Source organism: Eptatretus burgeri, chromosome 4 (genome assembly GCF_056783735.1).
Source record: "Eptatretus burgeri isolate ZD-2024b chromosome 4, Ebu_testis_v1, whole genome shotgun sequence".
NCBI classification, from domain to species: domain Eukaryota; kingdom Metazoa; phylum Chordata; class Myxini; order Myxiniformes; family Myxinidae; genus Eptatretus; species Eptatretus burgeri.
This window is the reverse complement of record NC_140964.1, coordinates 47,560,928-47,583,446: the sequence shown is the minus strand read 5'-3', so window position 1 is coordinate 47,583,446 and position 22,519 is coordinate 47,560,928. Positions and strand designations below refer to the sequence as shown.

Below are 22,519 nucleotides of genomic sequence, written 5' to 3'. Positions count from 1 at the left end.
TTTTTCAAAACAATATGGCTGCCGAATGACTTGACCGACGTCATCAATTTTTTTTCTGTGGACCATTTTATCCCTTGATGACCCTCAAAAATTTCATACTGATCAGATGTAGCATTCTACATCTGCAATTATGACATCATAACTAAGGCACCTATGAATGAGCCTGGTGTGGCTCAGTGGTTAAGGCAGTGGCTTGGGATACTCAGGGTCCTAAGTTCGAGCCCCGCTGGCCGCTGAGTTAGCATCAGGGGGTTGACTCAGCCTGTCATCCTTCCGAAAGTCGGCAAAATGAGCACCATGAGTAGTCGCACCGATGGTGAAAATTTCGGCTCTATCCGACCAGCGGTTGTGGATAAAATAACAAATGTTTTGTGCAGACAAACGCAAACAAGAAGATAAACAGACAAACGGACCCAAACGCAATACCCTCTCCTTCGGCGAGAGTAACAAGGTGTTACGATCCCAATTTTGAAAGGAAACCTTCACTGGTTATAAACGATCTTCAAAATTACCGAGCTGTTTCTCTTTTACCTTGGGGTTCAAAGATTCTAGAATGTGCTATTGTCAATCGGCTTTGATAAACCTTTACCAGCATTGTTTTTTGGTCCATGTGCGGCATGTTTGTTAATCAGTCTCCCATCAGGTAAAGCTGATACAAACACAAAGCTTCCCTTATTCTCACACTCCATTCTTCTGGTTGTCTGTCCATCCCTTACATCTTGTATTTGGTGAGAACGGAATATTGAAGTGCACAAAACTTGGGAGACATAATGGGGAGTAAAAATGGGGGTCGTAATTTTAGGTGGGGGGGGTGGTGGAAGGTAAAGGGGTGGGGTTGTTTACCTCGGGTAGGTCCGGCTATTTACGTCAGCCCTATAAGCCGCAGTGCTACTAAATGTGGCTTTGCATAATGAAGACCTCATGGGGGATTTATGGTGTAAAAAAAATGATCTTTTACAAATATTTCAATTTGGGGGTGGGGAATTTTTAATTGGGGGTGGGGGGGATCTCTGTAACGGTTTGAGTGATCGCCACCAATCTTGACTAGCAATAGTGTAGGCCCCTTCGTGGGTTAATGATGAAATAAATAATGAAGTTATTAGCTTCAATATATTTTGAGATTTAAGCGGTGGGATTTGGAATAGCGGGAAGGTCATCTATTTAACCACTTTAATTGATCTGATTAAATTTTTCAAGGATAGTGTAGGCCCCGATGGGGATTAGAATAAGGTGGTTGAGGTTTTGGGAAGGGGATAGGGGTTGGTTGTGTTTGGTGCCTTCAGAATAGTGGGGGTGTAACAGATAGACCCTCCTGGTGTTTGGCACTGGTTTTAGAAACCTTCCACTGTGGTTAAACCCGAATCAGGTTGGGCTTTTTCTGAGTATGTTTAGGCTGGAGGGGAGGTCAAAATGACTCCCTCCCAAGATCTCAGAGACGGAGCGTCCGATTGACACAAATTTTGGTATGTAGCTACAATTTAATATTCTTAGCAAAATGCATAAAATTAGTGCAACAAAAATATCATTGAATGAGCAATAAAATGTCTAGAAGTTTTAAAATTATCTGATTATTGTTTAAACAACTACAGTGCACTAATTTTATGCATATTTTCAAGCATTTTTATGTATATTAAATTTGGTATCAAAAGATGCATATGACTTCAAAGAAAAAACTGAAACAGCATTTGTGAACGTGCGGGGGTTACGGACAAATCACAATTCCTACAAGGGAGGGTGGGGGGGGGAGTCAGTTAACCCGCTCCCCCAGCATGAGTTGGTTCAAAGATGGTTACATCACACTGCCCTCCTGCAGGTCATAAATGATAGCTTTGCATAAAGCGGGCGAAGGATCAGATAGAATTCCAATACTTCTGAGCATATCGGCTGCTTTTGGCACATTTTACGATCGTACATTAATTGATCATCTTCAGTCTGGTTCTGGTATCTCTGGATCGACTCGTGAATGGTTAAAATCTCATATTGGAGATCGTGCATCCACAATATATATCGCTGGATACCGATCAAACGAGCACACCGACTCAAACTGCTAACTTGGCACAAGCTCGGCTGACACGACCACTGAAATAAACTCCAGTAAAATTAGGGCAGACGGCAGAACCTACAATTACATCAACATCTCCATTCCACCAGCCACTTCATGTCCATCTGATTATACTCCAGATTTACAAGCCATTACACGTACACCCAACCTGATATTAGGGGGAAATTTCAGTTCCCATATGTGATTGATATCCCGAGCGGAAAACGAATGTGGAGAGCAAATTCATAATCGACTTCATCTGTCAGCTAGATACTTGTCAGATCCTAAATGATCGCAAACAACCCACCTGAACACCACAATCGTACAACCAAACCACAACCTCCCCAGACATCATGTTCACCTCACCCAAACTGGCCATAGTTTCTACCTGGAACACATCATACAAATTAACATCTGACCACCTGCCCATATTTATCACGCATCATTTAGATAAAAGCATATGTTGCTGTAAACATATCGTGCAAAAGAAGACGGAAACAATGTTATCCAACTTTACCCTCTTAGAATTTCACATTATTGATGCAACTAACAAACATCTTAACATCCTTACCATCTGTAGTAACAGACACATACCACAAGGTTACATAACACAGTTCAATCCGAACCTTTCACCAGAAATCAAGCACCTCATCCACACAAGAAACACACTTTGTAAAAACACAGCCCCCTCACGGGAATAATTAGAACGAGAACGGCGGCACTCGGTAGAGCGCATACCTCCGCCAGGCTGAACAGTTTACCTTTTGCATCCCACTGATAGGCCGGATCTGCAGCTGCACTTTTACCAAAATCGAATTGGCTTGTTCTTGTTACCTACTCAACTCGTCCTCAACTTTCTGAGATATCATGTTATCCAGCACGTTATATCGTTTTTTGGCCCCATCTCTCAATGATGAGGAATCGCAAAGAAATATTAAAAAATTCTCATATCCGTTTCCGGATCCTGATCATCACGGAAATCTAATCAATTCATCTTTGTCACATAACCAATCTGTCCACCAAATTTCATCCGAATCCATTCTTAACTTTTTGAGATATCCTGCTCAAAGACAGTCAGACAGACAAACAGACAGACATGGGTGAAAACAATCTCCATCCACCTTCAGTGGCAGAGGTAACAAACTATAGCTCAAGTCAACCAAAACCTCAACGTACTAAAAGTATGAACCAATACCAAGTTTGGTCTCCAAAAACAATGCCTTAAGAACCACAACTTACAAACAGTTTCTCCAAACCACTATTAATTAAGCGAGCCAAGTTAGGCACCCACCATATCGAAAGAAAACGTGTTAAAACTTCAAAGAATACAAAACAAAGCACTCCAAACCATCACACGCTGCACCCAACTCACCGGTAGAGATCATCTCCACTCAGAAACAAAAATACCTCCCCTCCAACATTACCTTGACTTCATTGATGCCACTCGAACACCAGAGCACACGTCATTACCTGTCCAGTCACCCACCTTCCCACCTCCGCTCAGACATAAAAACATCTCATCAGCAAGTTACTATAACAACATCTTTTCAAACGTGCCAATTCCATCTTTAAACATAACATCTCCAAAACATTCACAGTCACATCACCACCATCGCTTTACAACAACAGCACACTGATAAAATACTCAACGAACCATACTCCGTGATCCATACGTTTGAACAAACCATCCTGCAGTTCATCAAGAGTAACATTATTTCGACTGTTCCAGTTACTACCCCACACTTAAAACATATCAACACAAACTCGACCCAACTCGGGACATGTTCTGCCCACGCTGTCACCTTAAACTTGACACTGTACACCACTTAATCACAACTTTCTCTCAACTCGCATGAATACCAACAACTATTGAACATTTTTTCTTCACTCGATCACTTGGGGAATCCGGTCGGAATTGCCAACCTCCTTGGGGCTGTGGGCTTCCAGTGAGGATGCCTGGGGCTACTGATGATGCTGATTGATCAGACCCAATTAATCTATCTGTCGGTATTTCCCAGGAATCCGTTTTTGATACACTCTTCATTTTATCTTTTTCTGCATCCATTTAGTATACATTTAGGGCATTTTCAATATGACTTTTCATTGTTATGCTGTTGATACCCAGAGCTAGTTTTCCTTTCAACCCAGTCATCTGATCTCTTCTGCAATGTTGCTGGGATTGACTTGCTGATCCTTGGCTCTCCATCTGTTCTCAAAAATATCCAACCCCAGATAGTGACACTTGAGGATCACTATTTGACCTCAATTTCTGCAGGTTAAAAATTTCGGTGTCACTGTGGACCCAACTCTTTCCTATATATGCCACACTTTACAAAAATTGATAAATCTGTTTTCTTCCATATGCACAATGTTGCCCAAATCTGCTCATACCCGAGTCAGAGGATCTACTGAAACTCTGGCTCATGCTCTCAAAATGCCACTCTTGTATAACTGCAACTCGTTGTTAGCAGCCTTGCCTGCTTTTTCTTCTCAAGCCATTACAACTCATTCCGAATCTGGTAACAAGGCTGACAGTGCAGGATCGTAAATTTGATCACGTCGCTCCATCCCTCAATATATTTTGGTTTTCAACGGATCGGTTTTAAAAGTTCACTGATGACCTATAAACCCAAAATCAAATTGGTTCTTACATTTCTGATTTAATCACACCTTCCATCCCTGGAAGAAAGCTATGTTCAAACACCGGGAATCTCTTGGTAGTTCCTTCCTCACACTGGGAGAAAGACTTCCGATGATCGAGCATTCTTCAAATGTACTTCTCAAGCGTGGAACTCGTCATCTCGTAAAACTCGCACAACCTCGTTTATTACGGTTTACAAACCTCACCGAATATCACTTTTCTCCAGTTGCTTAAAAAAAAATTGTTTGGGTTTGGTTCTTACATCATCACTGCGCCCATTTTTGGCTGGCATGCAAGGCCAGAGACGAGGCTCGTTTTTGAGGTGCCCAGGCCAAGCTCATCCTATGATGTACTATGATCAAGGTAGTGTGCACTTGTGCGATCAGTATAACCAAAAGCCGTTCGATGGATACGCAAACACCTAGATTATCATCGAGATCTTGTTGTTAGAAGGCATGATCGCACTTGAACCTAGCTCGATCACAAGGTGGTGATCTTGCGGCTTCTCCTTGCCGCCACCACAGCCATAGAAAGTTATACGACCCTGCTTGTCTGATTGTGGTGTTGTATGGTTCCCACTTGCAATAAAAGCACCTGCTGCACAAATTACTTTTCTATCTAATGGATTCCAGGACACCATTGGTTTAACGCCGGTTGGCTTGACACTCATCGGCACGACCTAACCGTCATGCTGTGTCCAGGGAAAAGATTCCACAAACTACAGTGTCACATGCATAATCGGTCTGGGTGACCCTTCCTGAATTCACTTACAAATCAGAATGCATTTCACATATAATTCACCTGTTTTGTATGAATCATATGAATCGTAAACGATTGCCCTTGCAGGTGGCCAGCGATTATTTCGGCCGACACAGCAAGCGGGGAGTACGTGTCCAAGAATGAACGTGGTGTTGTGGAAAGTTACCACGTGACGTTTTTAGGACACCCTCGAACAGTGAGCTGGATCAAAATACAGGACGTTGAGCCTTTCGGCAAAATTGGGGTACGCTTTCCTTTGAAGAGAAAACAGTGCTTTTATTGATTGATGTGCCGTTATAGCGGTGGTTTTGACATCCATAGCAAACCTCGTTTGATTGATCTTATTTCATATTTTGCCTCCACCTCTCTCTCTCCTCTCTCTCCTCTCTTCTCTCTCTCTCTCCAGCTGCAGGTGAAAGGTGCAGACAAATTTGCTCGTTGGTGGAAATGTGCAATGAAAGAAGCAAACGGATTGAGATCCATGTCTTTGGAGGAAAGACTAAAGTGTTGCACAGACCCAGGTATCATTTGATTGGTTCATCGTGTTACATCAATCACTATGAAATGGGATCGTGATGTTCACCGCAGTTGTTTATCGAGATGATGGCTACTTATTCCTTTTGTTTAAAAAGTGTGCCAGTCGGATTTAAAACTCTTTTTAGTCATCGGTGTGAGGTTAACGATCGGTAATTGATGTTTTGGTAATTACTGTTGCTGATCGCAAGGCAACAGACAGGGTTTTCTTTGTCGTTGAGGTTAATTAGGTTAAGTACGTCTGATGAGCACCGCAATTGGTCATGGTGAACTGTGGGCCTGACGGGATCATTGCAGATGTACTGTGCAGTGACACTCTTTTGCCTGAGAAGAAAAACAGAAAAAGCAAGAAACAGCGGCTCCGAGTGGTAAGATTGCTTTTGCGTGTCTGTGATGTCAATGTTGGGCAGGCAGGATGGTCTATGGGTATGCACACTCACCTCTGAGCTGTCTAGCCTGGGTTTGAATCCCCGACCCAGCTATAAAGTGTTATCTCACAGACAAATTCCTCAATGTGTGTGCCGTCCCTCGGATGGACATTAAACTGGGCGTCCTATCTGGTGAAGATCCCACGGTGTCCTTTGTGAAGAGTTGGCGAGCAATCGCCAGCACCGTGAACAGATTACAAATTCCTGCTCTAACCTCAAGGGGGCATTGCATCATCAGTGGCACTCCCACCAATGATGCAACCACCAGCCACAGGCTGCATGCAAAAGGAATGAATGTCAATGTTTGCCAGTCTCTGACTTTTTAAGGAGCGAATTGTGGGAAGGACTACGTCAATGTGCACTCGTGTGATTAGCACTCCAAACACCTGGATCACCCTTGAGGTCTTATTACATACAAGGCAGCATCAGCTGCGAACCTTGTTTTTGTGTCTCTTTTCTGCCTTGTTGAGAATGTGCTTCACCTAGCTTCAAATTATTTCATGCTCCATAAGAAAACAATTATTTTGAAATATATAGAGCTCCATAAAAAAATATTTTAAACTTATTCATTTTTTTCAAAGATACCTTCATTGTTGAGCGTCAAGGAAGGAAGCAGCACGGAGCATTTTTTTTCGACTTTGGTAGGACTCGGTCGAGGTTCGAACCGCCGACCTCCCAGACTCAGAGCGGACTCGCGAACAATTGAGCTGCTGAGTCCAGTCTGAAAGTGATGCAAGGCTTTTCACAAACCGGTAGGTTTGTGACAAAGGCCGTTACCCTCCCTTTATTCTGGGTAATATGATCCTCGAGAGACTGTAGAGTCCAAAACATTCCAAGCAGCCAAATTGCAGGAAAAGTTCATTTTGGCTAACTGAAAACATTGCTGCCATGCACGCTGGGGTTCGATCAGTTCTCTGCAGTACCCGCACTGCAGGAGAATCATCCAAATAGCGTAAGAGGCCTAACACAGTTCAAATGGAATGCTAAAGATAATTGGCAGCATCGTGAAGCACTCCCCATGTTACGGATCAATGAGGGCTCCAACATCCGATTTAGGAAGTCTCACCTTTCTATCCGTGGAAAGCATCGGCGGCTTTGTGCACTCGTTTATCCGGTTTGCCATGCCACAAAGGGGTCCCGCTTTCCTTGATCCCGATTTTGAGCCTTCACGATGCAAAATGCAGAGGGACGGGTGTTTATAAGAATTTATTGTAATTGATTTCAAATTTCATAGTTTTGTCAAAATTATAAGTATGATGTGGCACTGCTTGATGCTCCCATTTGGGCGTTTAGCTCATGATTCTTGAATCCTGGGCTCAAATCCCATAGACTGCGATCACCTGTCCATCGTCTATACAAATGTCCATGCAAATCATGCAGAAGTACACCGTCCCTTAATCTCCTCACCCCACATGCGATATATCGGGTGGCCCAGAAGTGATAGGGCAGTCAGAGAATCCACATTTAAGCAGAAAAAGATCCTCCATGGTTCAAATCTTCCACTTTTGGGGATTCTGCAATCAAAATAATTTTCAATTATAAAATAATAATGAAATTGTCGTGACGATTGTTCCGGCAACTGCCCTATGACTTCTGGGCCACCGGGTGTATGTATAAGCTCGTCCACGAGCTTTAAGCATTAGTAAAAGGGCATCAAAACAGATGATGGATTGCCTCGACGCAGACAGTTCTGGGTATTCAAGCTGCCTTGGTTATTCATGCAGAATGTGCTCGCTTTTCAATAATGTGGTTAGCCATGATTGCGATTTCTCTGCGGTATTGGTGAGAATTAATTAATTGATCTTGGTTCTAAATCGTATCAGTATCCTGTGATACACACATACAAAAATGTTCTTGTAACACACCTGCCTTTTCATCTCGTTTCAACAAACCTGCGTCATTGCTCGAATTGCATTATGGGTTCACATTTCACTATTTTTTTTTTTTTAATACACGGGTGGTGATGTGATGGACAAAGGCAGCAATCGAACTAGCAATTCTCATCTCACAAGTGTCTGCAGCCTCATGTAATATTTTTTTGAAATGTAAACAAACAGGTGTAGTACATGATGTGACGATTGGCTTCTCGAGTTTATTTTCTTTTCTTCTTCGCCTTCTTCCAGTCCTCTTTGGATGAGAAGAGGTTCCAAGAAGAAGTGTGTATGTTGTTGAAACAGAAGAACCTGGAGCCAATATGTTCCCCGTTGCAAGGCCGCAGGCTGTCACTGCTGCTGCTGTATCAGGAAGTGTGCCTGGCCGGCGGATACACCGAGGTGCTTGCATTGTCGTGCTGTTAAGTTTTTCTCCAAATAGTATGCAAAAAATAAAATAAATCAAAAATCAAAATGGGCTTACATAGTACTAATTGCACAAAGATACCAAGTACGAAGCCAGGACGTGATTAGTTAATTGCACGGACAAGGCTGGAATTTTGAACAGAAGAGATTGGACATGAATATTTAAAATTGAGATGTGGTAGTTGCTTGTAAGTTATTCATGGTAAGAAGATATCATTTGGAGGTGAGAAGGATGCAAGGAGGGGGTGGGAGGGTCGGGGGGAGGGGGGTTCAAATTAGTAGAACAAGATGGAAATTGGGAGACCGTAATCGTTTTGTGAGCTCTCCTGTGATTAATCTCAACGCTAAACCTCTAGGCAAAGTACAAGATGGATCTGTGAATGGATCAGGCTTTATGTCTTCATCCCAGGGAGAAAATTCCAATGATTTTAGAATTAAGTGTTGCCACTTGAAGCTTAACACCGCTCTAGCGAGGAATTCTTCCACTGCACAGCTGTGTTAGTGGACATCTATTATTCACTTCTGCATTAGGGAGAGGTTAAAAAAAGAAAAAAAAAATCCTGCCATCTGGGACCCGAGATATCAGGGGAAGAGTTTGTCGTGGAAGACATCGCCTCGTCAGCACCTGGACTTGAAAGCCGACTTGAAATATGGACAGCTCATCTTAGATCATTGTTGACAGTACAGACTCGAACCTTCCCAAGGACTGGACCTGTCATGGGCCAACATCAGAAAAGAATAAGGGTTTACAGAGACCAACCAAAGCCCTTGGATTTAGCTCGACTTCCAATGGTCAGAAAAGCTTCTGATCTATTGCCGATTGGCAGATAATGCTGAAACGATGTTTTAACTGTTCACTTGTCCTTGTGGAGAGATGTACAGCAGTTTGTGCAGTTATCAGCAAAAAAGAAAAGAAAAGAGAGTTCGATATGTCAAAATCATGGAATGCTTGAATGTGTTCTGGCAGGTTGAGAAGAGACAGAGTAAGTGGAATGATATTCACAAAAAGCTGATTGGATGGAAAAGCGTATTTGGAGGGAAGGAACTGAGTACGTATTACAGACGGTAAGCCTTAAAACCTTCACACACAACTTGTGTCAATCACTTCCACGACAATCCATACAATAAACTGTTCCAACTACATCTCACTGTTTAACAAAAGGTGATTCGACCTACAGGGTTCTTCTTCCGTATGAGAAGCTCAAAAACGGCAGTCGGCGCACGGAAAACGAATACAGCGCGCGCCAGGTCGAAGACGGAGAGTACGTGAGTGCTGGAGAGTGTGAAAACGGTACGGGAAATCTCAACCTCGTGTCGATATTCATTTTTATACATTAAGCAAACCTATGGCACAAATATGACTGACGACTTCTTGTGGTGCGCAATAAAGAACTCGATTTCAACATGGCGGACATTTTGATGGAACAAGCCAACAGCATTTTCGTCGGAATGCCCTGCTGCGTGAACTCTGAAAACGTGAGCCATGAGCCCCATCAGGTATCGAATTATGTAGACCACATACTGACATTTTGATATTCTATTAATTCCGAACATTCTGGTAAAGGCTTTAATTGACCTTTGTGTGACACTTATTTTTTAGGTAACAGGAAATCATGACGAGGTATTGCCCGCTATTAAATTGACTACAGAGTGTTTCCATTCTATTAGTTGTGTAACTTACATATTACCAAATACTGGTGTTGGCCTGTTTGGTGTTCCCATCCAAGCATGCATCTTATGATGCTAGGACCCTATGTTCAAATTCCATGTACAGTGTGTTAACGTGTCCATTGTTTCCTCGTGTCCTCATAATTCACGTGAAAGTACACTCATGCCCCCCTTGTGTCCATGTCCTGCATGCAATGTATTTCCAAGTTCCTCCATGAGCCTTGAATCACTGCAGTGACAAGATTATTATTTTCATCGGACTGACTTAATGGCCTTTAACTCGCCTTTGAGCTAACTATTCTGCGTTTGATTCCCGTCCTGATGATAAATTGTCATCGTGCCGCTTCGCAGGCATGACATACTGCATTGATCAAGTATCCTGTATTTTGCAAGGGATATTAAGCTGGCTGTCCAGTTGAGCATTCACTGATAGATGTGAAAGATTTTACAGTAGTTTTGAAAATAGGAGACAGTTGTGCACTCGTGTTATGGTGAAATTATACAATCTTGCCCTTATCTATGAGGGTATTACAAAAGGATACTTTATCCCCCCCCCCCCCATATCTATGGGGGATTTTTTTTTGAATGCATCATATGCCAGGTGTTAAGTCCCTCCCAAGAAAAGGTTGACCAGACACAGGGGTGTTGTGGTTGGAGCGTCCGCTCTGAGTCTAGTAGGTCGGCAGTTCGAACATTTAAAAAGGATAGAGCATGGAAAAACAACCATAGGTTGGCAATCATAATGTGGACTTCAATGGCGTAATGATCTCCTGCTGCACTGAAGTTGTTTGTAATGGGCAGGAGGGCGGTTAAATGGTGAGATCTAATGTCGCTTTCATCTGATGTCATGAGGAATGGATTCACATTCGCCTTTAAAAAAAAATAAAAGATCCCAAAGAAGAGGTCACATCATCACTCGACTTGATCAATGATTACATATTAAGGAACGTGCAGAACTAGTCGAGAAGGAAGACACATTCTGTGCAAACCATTTTCATCTATTGTTGTTCATCTCAATTTGCTCATTCATCTTTTTTAATCCTGCTGAAAGAAAAGCGATTTGTCATGACCTTTGTTAATGCTTTTGTTCTTGCAGGGAACAAATCAACAGCTGTTGCCTTCTGAGGCCAAGAACTATGACTCCTCGGAAGAAGCTGACCCCCGACATCTCATCAATTATTGTAAGAACACTGGAATGCATTGTGTAAAAGCAAAATCTCGTTTAACTAACATTAATTCGAGGGTGGGGAAAAAAAGAGTCGTGGAGACTTAGCTGATGTGGATTATTCTCTCATTCCTGATGAGCTGCACGAGATGGACGCATTTATTGATTAAAACCAGTTTTGAGTTATTTGCAGGAACATTCTTGGAAAGCTATTTGGTGATAAAGAAAAAAAACATGTTTTGCAATCACCTTGAGCTGTTGCCTGAGATTTGAACGTAACTAGAGCGTAGATGTTATCCGAACGCCTGCTTTCATCAGACACACCATTCAAGTATGGTTCATTCAGGCAGAGAACGTATCCAACGATTGATCAAAGGTGTGCACGAATAATGCGGATCTCCAGCCGCCTCGGGGGGCGGGGGGGGGGCTCGGGGTGGGGGAAGAGGGGAGAAGGGGGAGGGCAGCCCATGTGCTCACGCAAATTCCGGCGAAGCTTGTCAGTTTACTTCCGATTCAATTTGGACAATCTGGAGGCAGGAAATGACAATAATGGTTTTGAAAGTGACATGACACTATGCATATCAGGATGTAGACAAAGCATTGACCAAAATACCACCATTTCATGTGGATTTGTTCAGTTTTTTTCATTTTTTTTTTTTTTTTAGCAAATCCTTTCATTTTGCTTGCTTGTTCTTGTTTTTTTTTACTGGTGTTCAAAATAAAAAGAACCATTTGCAATTGCAGATCTTTTTGTACCTTATTCTCAGTGTCCAATGACCTTGGGCACCGATGTGGAAAAGTCTTCCTCGACCATTCGGTGCGGATTCGATCCTTTAAGTGGCTAAAAGAGCTGCAGGAATATTTGCAAAACATTTGCCTACAGTTCGTGAAAACTTTAAAGGATGTATCGTTCTTTCTTCATTTGCTTTTGTATGAGGTTCACTCGCTTCATGACTCTTACGCACGAGACCGCCTCGTCGCACGACTCGGTGACTGAAGTCAAAGAAAATCCCTTCGGGGGCTACTCTGACCAGAGTGAGACCGAGACGGCTTGAAAAGTACGAAACTTGTTCTCATGAAATATGCCTAAAAGACTGCAGGGGAAGATGTAGGCCTGTTCTTCTCTTCCATGGAAATGAGTGGATAATGAGAGGGGAGGAGCGGAGTTGGGGAGGGGAGGAAAGCATATGGAGGTTGAGGCGGGGTGTGGGGGTGTTCACGTTAAGATGGCACCTGCACGCAAACTACTTTTAATTATTTATATTAATTGACGAATATGGAATGGAAACTATATCTAACCTGTTCAGCATTTGTTTTTAATCAGGAAAATGGTTGTAAAATAATTATGGCATTTAAATCGTTTAAAAGTCATTCTTAAAAGGTTAACGTATAATTTCCATCAAGTTTGTCCAATTACGTGATACACCAACCATTATTTAATTATTGAAGGCACTTCCCCTTGTGTGAGCTGCAAACCCTCCCACAAAGGGTTTTTGACTTTCTGTCCGAGGAATTGTTTAATACTCGAGTAATTATCATTTGCAAGGAAATGTTTTTTAAAAGTAATTATATATATATTTACTAGTGGGGTGTGCTTACATATTGTGCAGGCATACGAACTGCGTTTCCCCATTGTCTAGGTTCACCAACCTGCATTTGATTTTTCATTTATTTATATTTTCATATATGAATGTTGCTTGACGATTCTGTGATTTTTTTTTTTTCAGCTGGCTTCAATGTCCGTCGGCACGAAAAATTTCAGCTTTCTACGTCACACGGAAGGTCCCTATCTTTAATATCAGTCAGTCAGTCAGTCAGTCAGTCAGTGGTTAGAAAGAGCCTCGTATATTGGATTTTAAAAAAAATTCATTTTGCCATCTTAATAAGGTGGCCTCCCCATCCCATTTCCTCACTACCATACCACACCCCATCCACAACTTCGCTCAGCCTACTCATGTTGTTTATCTCATTCCAAGAAAACTTTGAACAGCCCATGTATTTCTCACTGTAATATGTTCAAAATAACCGGTGTGAGAGCATCTCGGAATGGCTTTGGAGGTCTGCGTTAAGGCCACACGTTAAAACATACCCCGCACCCCCTCCGCCACCCGTACCTTATTGCACCGGCCGCTACAATGCCAAGGTCAGGAAATAGTGAAAGCAAATCTATATGCTGTTGTTTCAAGTTCAGTGTAGGATATACAAGCACTTTCAGGAGACTTAACAGGGAATGAATTTGATGGCTGATGGTTGTCTCAAATTTGTTGGGCGTCTCGGTACAAAAGTATATATTTTTAATCATGCGTACATACACGGCACTCCTATATCAAACGATCACGAGGTACTTTGAGTTCTATTCTTAGGCTGCACTGATAACGATGTAGGAAATGACACTGAAAAAATTTTGAGTCATAACCTTTTCTGTTCTGCCACCACTGACAGGGTTGCTTTAAATCCAGTAAACTGTGTACCTTTCATTTTAGAGCATTTCATTTTGGGTGGATGAGGCCACTTTTACACGTCTCTCTAAAACCACTCGTGTAACACTTAATGTTGCCTGTTAGGCTTCGGTGTATGAAGGTTTTAGGTGCTTGGCATCCATCCATCCAGTGAAATATACCACACACTTTGACCGGAGCTTCGGTGCTGCCACAGTCTCATGGGAAGGAATTGTCTTTGGGTGGTTTGCCATTGTCTCGACAGTGCTATCAGGGTAGGAATTTGGAACTTGATCATGGTACCAAAACATCATAGCCTCTTTTTATCTACTTATTTTTAAATGGAAGGCAGGGAGTTAAAGTCCACCAGAAAACTTTAGCTGTGATGGATGGCCAGCTGACAATCTTCAAAAGACCAGCGCATCCCATGATGCAACACTGCCCCATAAAGCAACAGACTGGAAGTTTATTGTCAGATCATTTCGTTTTGGGCATTGAACCCAAACCAGGAATCTCAAAAGACTATGTGGATCCTGTTGAGTTTAACATGTCACTTGTATCTCCAATGCGAGAGAAAATAGCCGTTAAACCCTCTAAATCTAATTAATTCAATCTCAGAAATTATGCAAGATTTGCCACAGTCCAATCTAACTACATGCTTATTCTTGGAGTAATAAAATTTGTCGGAAAAAAAAAAATTCCGCTTACCTGTATAATTGCCTCCCCTTGTCCATCCTGATCCTGCTCTGCTCTTCTTTAAAGTGGAAGTGCACTGCAATTTCAGGTTGAACCCCATACTCAACCACTGCAATATTTTTACCCTATTTACATACCTAATGTCCGCCTTGATAAACACTACCCCATCGTCATTGTTAAACTTCCATCTTCCATCGACACGGCACACGGAAGAGCTAAACGCGTTCAGCAATAAGGTCTCAACGTTCCTAGTGTAATAAATTATAGATGCAGGTTTATCTCAATCTTTTATTCCAAAAAAAAAGAAATCGTCAAAGACTGACAATTCAAATAATCTACAGAATTAGACAGGCGTGCACTAAGTCAATCTAGGTAACAGGGTAAAAAAAAAAGAAAAGAAAAGGAAAATCAAGAAAACTTAAAAAGTGAAGGGTTTAAAGACAAATCATTTCCCCTGGTAAGCTGGTGACACACACACACACACACACACACACACACACACACACACACACACACACACACACACACACACACACACACACACACACACACACACACACACACACACACACACACACACACACTCCCCCCAAAAAGAAACAAATAAAGAAAATGTTCTCTGTTGATCATATAGACATCTCTTCTAAGCTTCTGTACAAAATTTCTCTCCATAAATATTTCTTTAAATTTAATGGCTATAACATGTGATGGACCAAGAACATGTTATGTACATATAGCTATGGCTGCAGACATTAAACTGTCTTTGAAATCTATTTGCCATTGCACAGTAACCTTTTTATTTTTTTCGTGTCTTCATAAACCTAATAAAATTTAAATCCACAGATTAAAAAGCAAAAATTTGGTGTACTTGTAATAAAGCCAAACTTTGTCAACCTGAGTGGTCCAGCCATGAATGCGTTTTGCCGTTGCGACGAATTTGCACCGCAGAGTGATATTGTACAATGTTCCAAAATGCTAAGTACACCCTTCACGTCGAAATCCTTACGCAAATGAAGATTTGAAGCTATGAAATCGGAAACAAAACAAAACAAAAATAAACGAATCCAACTGATTGTCGTGGTCAGGCAGGCAAGCTAGCATACCTAAAAAACATCCTGAGGTAGATAAATTATGAGTCCTGCTAAATAATAATAATACCAAACCAGACGCATTAGATATCGTCGAAACGTAAAACGGCATGTTCCGAATGCAATGCAATCGCTCTGAGCAAAAGATGTAAAATAAGGGATCGTAAAAAAGAAGAAGAAGAAGAGTATTTCATAGCTTCAAATCCTTCGGGTCATGAGGTGAGGTTTTCAAAGCAAATACATCACAACGCGATAGAGAGGAGAAAAAACAAAATAAAAAAGCACTGATTCGATCATATTCAAAACGAACACTAAACACTCAAAAAGGGTTTCTACCATAGGGAGCATCATCGGTCATCTTTGGTTATCAAAACAAACCTCTTTTCGCTGCGTCCATTTTGATGGAAAGAGAACATTTTGACAAAACCTTGATTTGATTAAATTTTTTTCCCGATAAACGCCAAAAACCAGCTGCCGTTTCAAACCGCCTTCGGTCGAAGATCGGGTGATTGGGGATTTTTTTTTCAAACTTCGCCGTTTCACCACAACTACCATCAATTTGACTTTTACTCTTTATCAAAAGCTTTTTTTTTTCTTTTTTTAAATCCCCTCATACCTTCCTCACCTGTGGCCGCAAATAAAAATCTACCATGTGTCATATTTCTCCAAAATTTTCCCCAACCCCAACGTCCGTTATATCTACCTGTCAAACCTGTGAAAACTAATCCGCAGTTTACCGAAGCATTATCAAATCTCAAAACTTCAGTCAAAGCAAAGCATTTAAAGTTCATAAAGTACTCTCAAATGCCTATTCTATACATATGCTAAGAGCATTCAGCTAAAAATCAGTGAAAATAAAAAAAAATCTTCAAAAAATGAAGATCTCCAATGTTAAAAAAAGCACAGCAGCAGCAGCAGCAGCAGCAGCAACTGCCTGTAGCAACCTGCAACTAGTTTCTGCAACATCTGTGAAAGAAGAATTTATATATACTACAACATTCCCTTTGTCCGGCCCACTGTCCGCGCCCTCTCCCACCCACAAAAGCGATAATTATTTAATTGTGAACAAGTTAAGGCTCGTGGGGGGGGTGGGCTGAGGGGGTGGGGGGGGGAAGACAGAAAAGGAAGCGATTTTGTTTTGCCACTTCAAAAAAAAAATAGAATCAGCAAAGACACTAAATATCTGTGAGAAATAAAAGCACACTGACACGTTTTTCACATCTCTAGTTTCAACCTAGAGAATCTACAGGAAGTACTAAAGTTTTGGAAACGGAAACGACTTCAAAGTGTAACAGCTTGTTAACCTCGGACAAAACACTTACAACATTCACTCCTTTTTTTTTCAAGACGCACCATATTTTGCATGCTCTGCCAAAACTTAAGTTAGGTTACAACTGTTTCCTTTAAAAATAATTCTTCCATAGCAAAATAAAGGAATCTGGAGATTATAGAATCGGATGGATCATGTTCTCCAAAAAAACGCATACCAAAAATAGCAGTCTTAGGTAACTGTTCCATCAAAAAAAAGGTCCTCGCTCTCAACTTGTGCAAAACATATGCTGTCATCTTCTAAGTGGAAACTTGCCAAGACACAAAAGCTCTCCTTGTGATGCTGATCACCTGTAAAAAAAAACAAAAAAAACAGACAGGTGTTAGTTAACATACTTTTAAAAAGGTACTCGTTCATAAGAGCCCTTACATCATGTCATCCCCCATCCCTACCTACAATGTTTCTACACTTATTAACCCGAGCAAACACAACCCTATTACTTGCAGGTTACTGCCTCCCAGCCCTCTCCCTCACTTCCTGCTTGTTGCATTTGATTATGGTCCTTCTGTGCTACTCATTTTGTTGCTTTTTGTCCTCCATCACCTTGCTTATCATGAACCTCAATCATTTATAAAAAAATTGTTGTGAAAATGACTGAGTGGGCTAAAGATGGTTACAATAGCACAGTTATTTCCCTGAGTGTCTCTTTCCCATTTGTGTGTATCTAAAATTATCAACCCATCTGACCCATTTTTACCGTTCTCACCTCTGATCTTCTTCTTCCTTCGGCTGCTCCCGTTAGGGGTCGCCACAGCGGATCATCCGTATGATCCGCATCGTGATTTGGCACATGTTTTACGCCGGATGCCCTTCCTGACACAACCCTGGTCGCCTCTTACGACACAGGGATATGGTACACCTATTTTAACCGGGGTATACACCGGCCCAGTACACTGGTACTCAGTTTGCCGACCTCGGAGGGATGACAGGCTGAGTCAACCCCCTGGTGTATTAATTCAGTGGCCCAACGGGGCTTGAACTCAGGACCTTTTGGATCCCAAGCCGCTGCCCTAACCACTGCGCCAACACACCAGGGCTATAAACCGTTCTCACCTCTGATATCTGTCATAAATGTCTCTTTTTGCGTTTGTGTCGACCTTGGGGCACCAGTTTAGGCAGGGGATCCCATCAAGCAGCCAAAGTCAGGCCGAGCGCTGCCTCGAGGTGGGAGGTCATGGAGGGATCGCTCTGAACATTGGCTAATGGTGTTAGATGGGAGGGGCATAAAGCCTCATCGGTAACGTGCGTGGCCGAGCTCATAAAAGGTGAGAGGAGAATCTGGGAGACATCGCACCAAAGGCTGAGCTGGGACAGAGCTCCCGTAAGACAAGCCACGCCTCACTCATTCCAAGTCACACCTCTCTCCCCCTCCTCCTCAGCAACCCGTTCCAACCCAGAGCGTTCAGGGCATTTCAGCACCACGGAAGTCAACGGGTTTGCCCAACCATGTCTTTCTTTCATGTCGGAACCTCTCTCTCTCTCTGTCTCTGTCTCTGTCTCTGTCTCTGTCTCTGTCTCTCTGTCTCTCTCTGTCTGTGTGTGTGTGTACATATATATATATATATATATATATATATATATATATATATATATATATATATATATATATATATATTCTTCTTCTTTCGGCTGCTCCCATTAGGGGTCGCCACAGCAGATCAACCGTCTCCATTTCGCTCTATCCTCCACATCTTCCATTGACATTCCAACCACCCGCATGTCCGCCTTCACCACATCCATGAACCTCTTCTTTGGCCTTCCTCTTCTCCTCCTGCCTGGCGGCTCCATCTTCAGCATCCTTCTCCGATATACTCCGCTTCCCTCCTGTGCACATGTCCAAACCATCTCAATCTTGCCTCTCATTTTGTCTCCAAACCATCCTACCTGCGCAGTCCCTCTAATATACTCATTCCTTATCCTGTCCATCCTCATCACTCCCAACGAGAATCATAGCATCTTCAACTCTGCCACCTCCAGCTCCGCTTCCTGTCTTTTTGTTAGCGCCACCGCCTCCAAACCATACAACATAGCTGGTCTCACTACCGTCTTATATACTTTCCCCTTCACTCTTGCAGCTACCCTTCTGTCACAAATCACTCCTGCAACTCTTCTCCAACCACTCCATCCTGCCTGCACTCTCTTTTTCACTTCTCTCCCACACTCTCCATTACTTTGGACAGTTGATCCCAAGTATTTAAACCCATCCACCTTCCCCACCTCAACTCCTTGCAACCGCACCATACCACCACCCTCCCTCTCATTTACGCACATGTACTCTGTCTTACTCCTTCTGACTATCATTCCCCTTCTCTCCAGTGCGTACCTCCACCTCTCAAGGCTCGCCTCAGCCTGCTCCCTACTCTCCCTACAGATCATGATGTCACCCGCAAACATTATAGTCCTTGGAGACTCCAGTCTGATCTCGTCCATCACCTGTCCATCCGTCCATCACCATTGCAAACAGGAAAGGGCTCAGAGTCGAACCTTGGTGCAATCCCACTTTTACCTTAAACCGGTCCGTCATTCCTACCGCACACCTCACCGCTGTGACACTGTCCTCATACATATCCTGCACAATTCTCACATACTTCTCCACCACTCCCGACTTCCTCATACAATGCCACAACTCCTCTCTTGGCACCCTATCATAAGCTTTCTCTAAATCCACAAACACACAATGTAACTCCTTCTGGCCTTCCCTATACTTCTCCATCAACATTCTCAAAGCAAACATCGCATCAGTGGTGCTCCTTCCTGGCATAAACCCATATTGCTGCTCACAAATCGTCACCTCTCTTCTCAACCTTGCTTCCACTACTCTTTCCCACAACTTCATGGTGTGCCTTAACAACTTTATCCCTCTGTAATTTCCACAGCTCTGCACATCACCCTTGTTCTTGAAAATCGGAACCAGTACACTTAATCTCCACTCCTCCGGCATCTTCTCACTTTCCAAGATTTTATTAAACAATCTGGTTAACAACCCCACTGCCATCTCTCCGAAGCACTTCCATGCCTCCACTGGTATGTCATCTGGGCCAACTGCCTTTCCACTTTTCATCCTCTTCATAGCAGTTCTCACTTCATCCTTACTGATCCACCCCACTTCCTGATTCACTATCTCCATCTCTTCCAACATTCTCTCTCTCATTTTCTTCATTCATCAGCTCCTCAAAGTACTCCATCCACCTTCTCAACACACTCTCCTCGCTCGTCAGCACATTCCCATTTACGTCCTTTATCACCCGAACCTGCAGCACATCCTTCCCAGCTCGGTCCCTCTGTCTTGCCAATCAGTATAAATCCTTTTCCCCTTCTTTTGTATCCAACTTCTCATACAGCTCGTCATATGCCTTTTTCTTAGCCTTTGCCGCCTCTCTCTCTTTGCCTTTCGCTGCCACTCCTTGTACTCCTGCCAACTTTCTTCATCTCTCTGACTATCCCACTTCTTTTTCGCCAACCCCTTTTTCCTTATACGTTCCTGTACTTCCTCGTTCCACCACCAAGTCTGCTTATCTTCCTTTCTCTGTCCAGATGTCACCAAGACCAAGTACCTTCCCAGCTATCACCACTTCTGCTGTAGTTGCCCAATCATCCCACCCATCTTTACCACCATCTAACACCTGTCTTGCCTCCTCCCTAAATTCCACGCAACAGTCTTCCTCCTTCAGCTTCCACCATCTGGTCCTTGGTTCAGCCCTCACTCTCTTCCTCAACCTCACCTCCACAATCATCCTGCAGACCACCAATCGATGCTGTCGAGCTACACTCTCCCCTGCCACCACCTTACAGTCTCTTATCTCTTTCAGGTTGCATCTCCTGCTTAAGATGTAATCCACCTGTGTGCACTTTCCTCCACTCTTGTACGTCACTCTGTGTTCCTCCTCCTTCTTGAAATATGTATTTACCACTGCCATTTCCATTCTTTTTGCAAACTCTACCACCATTTGCCCTTCCACATTTCTCTTGTTGAGACCGTACCTACCCATCACCTCCTCATCCTCTTTATTCCCTTCCCCAACATGCCCATTGAAATCTGCTCCAATCACCACTCTTTCATCCTTGGATATACTCTCCACCACTTCATCTAACTCACTCCAGAAATTTTCTTTATATTCCATCTCACACCCCATATGCAGTGCATATGCACTGATGACATTCATCATCACCCCTTCAATTTCCAACTTCACACTCATCACTCGGTCAGACACTCTCCTCACCTCCAATACCCTCTTGACATAATCTTCCTTCAGGATTACCCCGACACCATTTCTCCTCTCATCCACACCATGGTAGAACAGTTTGAAACCACCTCCAATGCTCCGAGCCTTACTCCCCATCCACTTGGTCTCTTGTACACACAGTATGTCCACCTTTCTTCTCTCCATCATATCAGCCAACTCTCGCCCTTTGCCAGTCATCCTCCCAACATTCAGAGTTCCAACTCTCACCTCCACAGTTCTACCCTTCCCCCTCTCTCCCACCGCCTCTGGACTCGCCTTCCCCGTCTCCTCCTTCGCCCAGCAGTAGCACAATTTCCACTGGTACCCTGCTGACCACCAGTACCGGTGGCGGTCGTTGGTAACCCGGGCCTCGACCGATCCAGTATGGAAATTCGTTTTGTTGTCTGCATAATGATTTGGCATAGGTTTTTACGCCGGATGCCCTTCCTGACGCAACCCTGGTCGCCTCTTACGACACACAGGGATATGGTACACCTATTCTAACCGGGGCATACACCGGGCCCATTACACTGGTACTCATTTCGCCGACCTCGGAAGGATGACAGGCTGAGTCAACCCCCTGGTGTTATACGACTTGGTATATACATACATATATATATATATATATATATATATATATATATATATATATATATACATATATATATATATATATATATATATATATATATATATATATATATATATATATATATATATCTTCTTCTTCTTCTTCTTTCGGCTGCTCCCGTTAGGGGTCGCCACAGCGGATCATCCGTTATGATCCGCATACTGATTTGGCACATGTTTTACGCCGGATGCCCTTCCTGACGCAACCCTGGTCGCCTCTTACAACACAGGGATAGTATATATATATGTATATATGTATATATATATATATATATATATATATATATATATATATATATATATATATATATATATATATATATATATATATATATATATATATATATATTACACACCATTGTGTCTCTCTCATCACTGGGCTCCTTCGAGACTTCCAATCTGCACGGTAATGCTGTCGCCAGACGCAGATCTGGCAGGGAGGTCTCGAAGTGGTCGACTGTTGCAGTTGCTTTGATGCGACCTGTCGGATTTGAACCGGGCAATCAGAATAGTCTAGTGGCTGAAACCACTCACACACATACTTGTTCCAGTTGCCCAATTCGAGTCCTGTGGGTCATGTC

At 42.7% G+C, this 22,519-nt stretch overlaps 2 protein-coding genes across 8 annotated transcripts in view; one reads left to right on the top strand and one right to left on the bottom strand.

Annotated features, from left to right (window-relative positions):
- Nucleotides 1-12,270, top strand: part of LOC147027978 (uncharacterized) — an 87,460-nt gene extending 75,190 nt beyond the window's left edge. For 4 of the 5 annotated variants that reach the window (XM_085877872.1, XM_085877874.1, XM_085877875.1 and 1 more), the window contains 8 exons: nucleotides 5,529-5,685; nucleotides 5,848-5,962; nucleotides 6,273-6,343; nucleotides 8,527-8,676; nucleotides 9,668-9,765; nucleotides 9,879-9,991; nucleotides 10,091-10,197; nucleotides 11,465-12,270. In XM_085877872.1, coding sequence (XP_085733998.1) covers nucleotides 5,529-5,685; nucleotides 5,848-5,962; nucleotides 6,273-6,343; nucleotides 8,527-8,676; nucleotides 9,668-9,765; nucleotides 9,879-9,991; nucleotides 10,091-10,197; nucleotides 11,465-11,641 — 988 coding nt within the window. In that variant the 3' untranslated portion in view covers nucleotides 11,642-12,270. The remainder of the gene's footprint in view (nucleotides 1-5,528; nucleotides 5,686-5,847; nucleotides 5,963-6,272; nucleotides 6,344-8,526; nucleotides 8,677-9,667; nucleotides 9,766-9,878; nucleotides 9,992-10,090; nucleotides 10,198-11,464) is intronic. The other variant, XM_085877873.1, reaches the window with a different exon arrangement.
- Nucleotides 12,271-15,132: 2,862 nt separating this feature from the next.
- LOC147027969 (RNA-binding motif, single-stranded-interacting protein 3-like) overlaps nucleotides 15,133-22,519 on the bottom strand; it is an 870,038-nt gene continuing 862,651 nt past the window's right edge. For all 3 annotated transcript variants that reach the window (XM_085877866.1, XM_085877868.1, XM_085877869.1), the window contains one exon: nucleotides 15,133-17,375. In XM_085877866.1, the coding sequence (XP_085733992.1) occupies nucleotides 17,372-17,375 (4 nt within the window). In that variant the 3' untranslated portion in view covers nucleotides 15,133-17,371. The remainder of the gene's footprint in view (nucleotides 17,376-22,519) is intronic.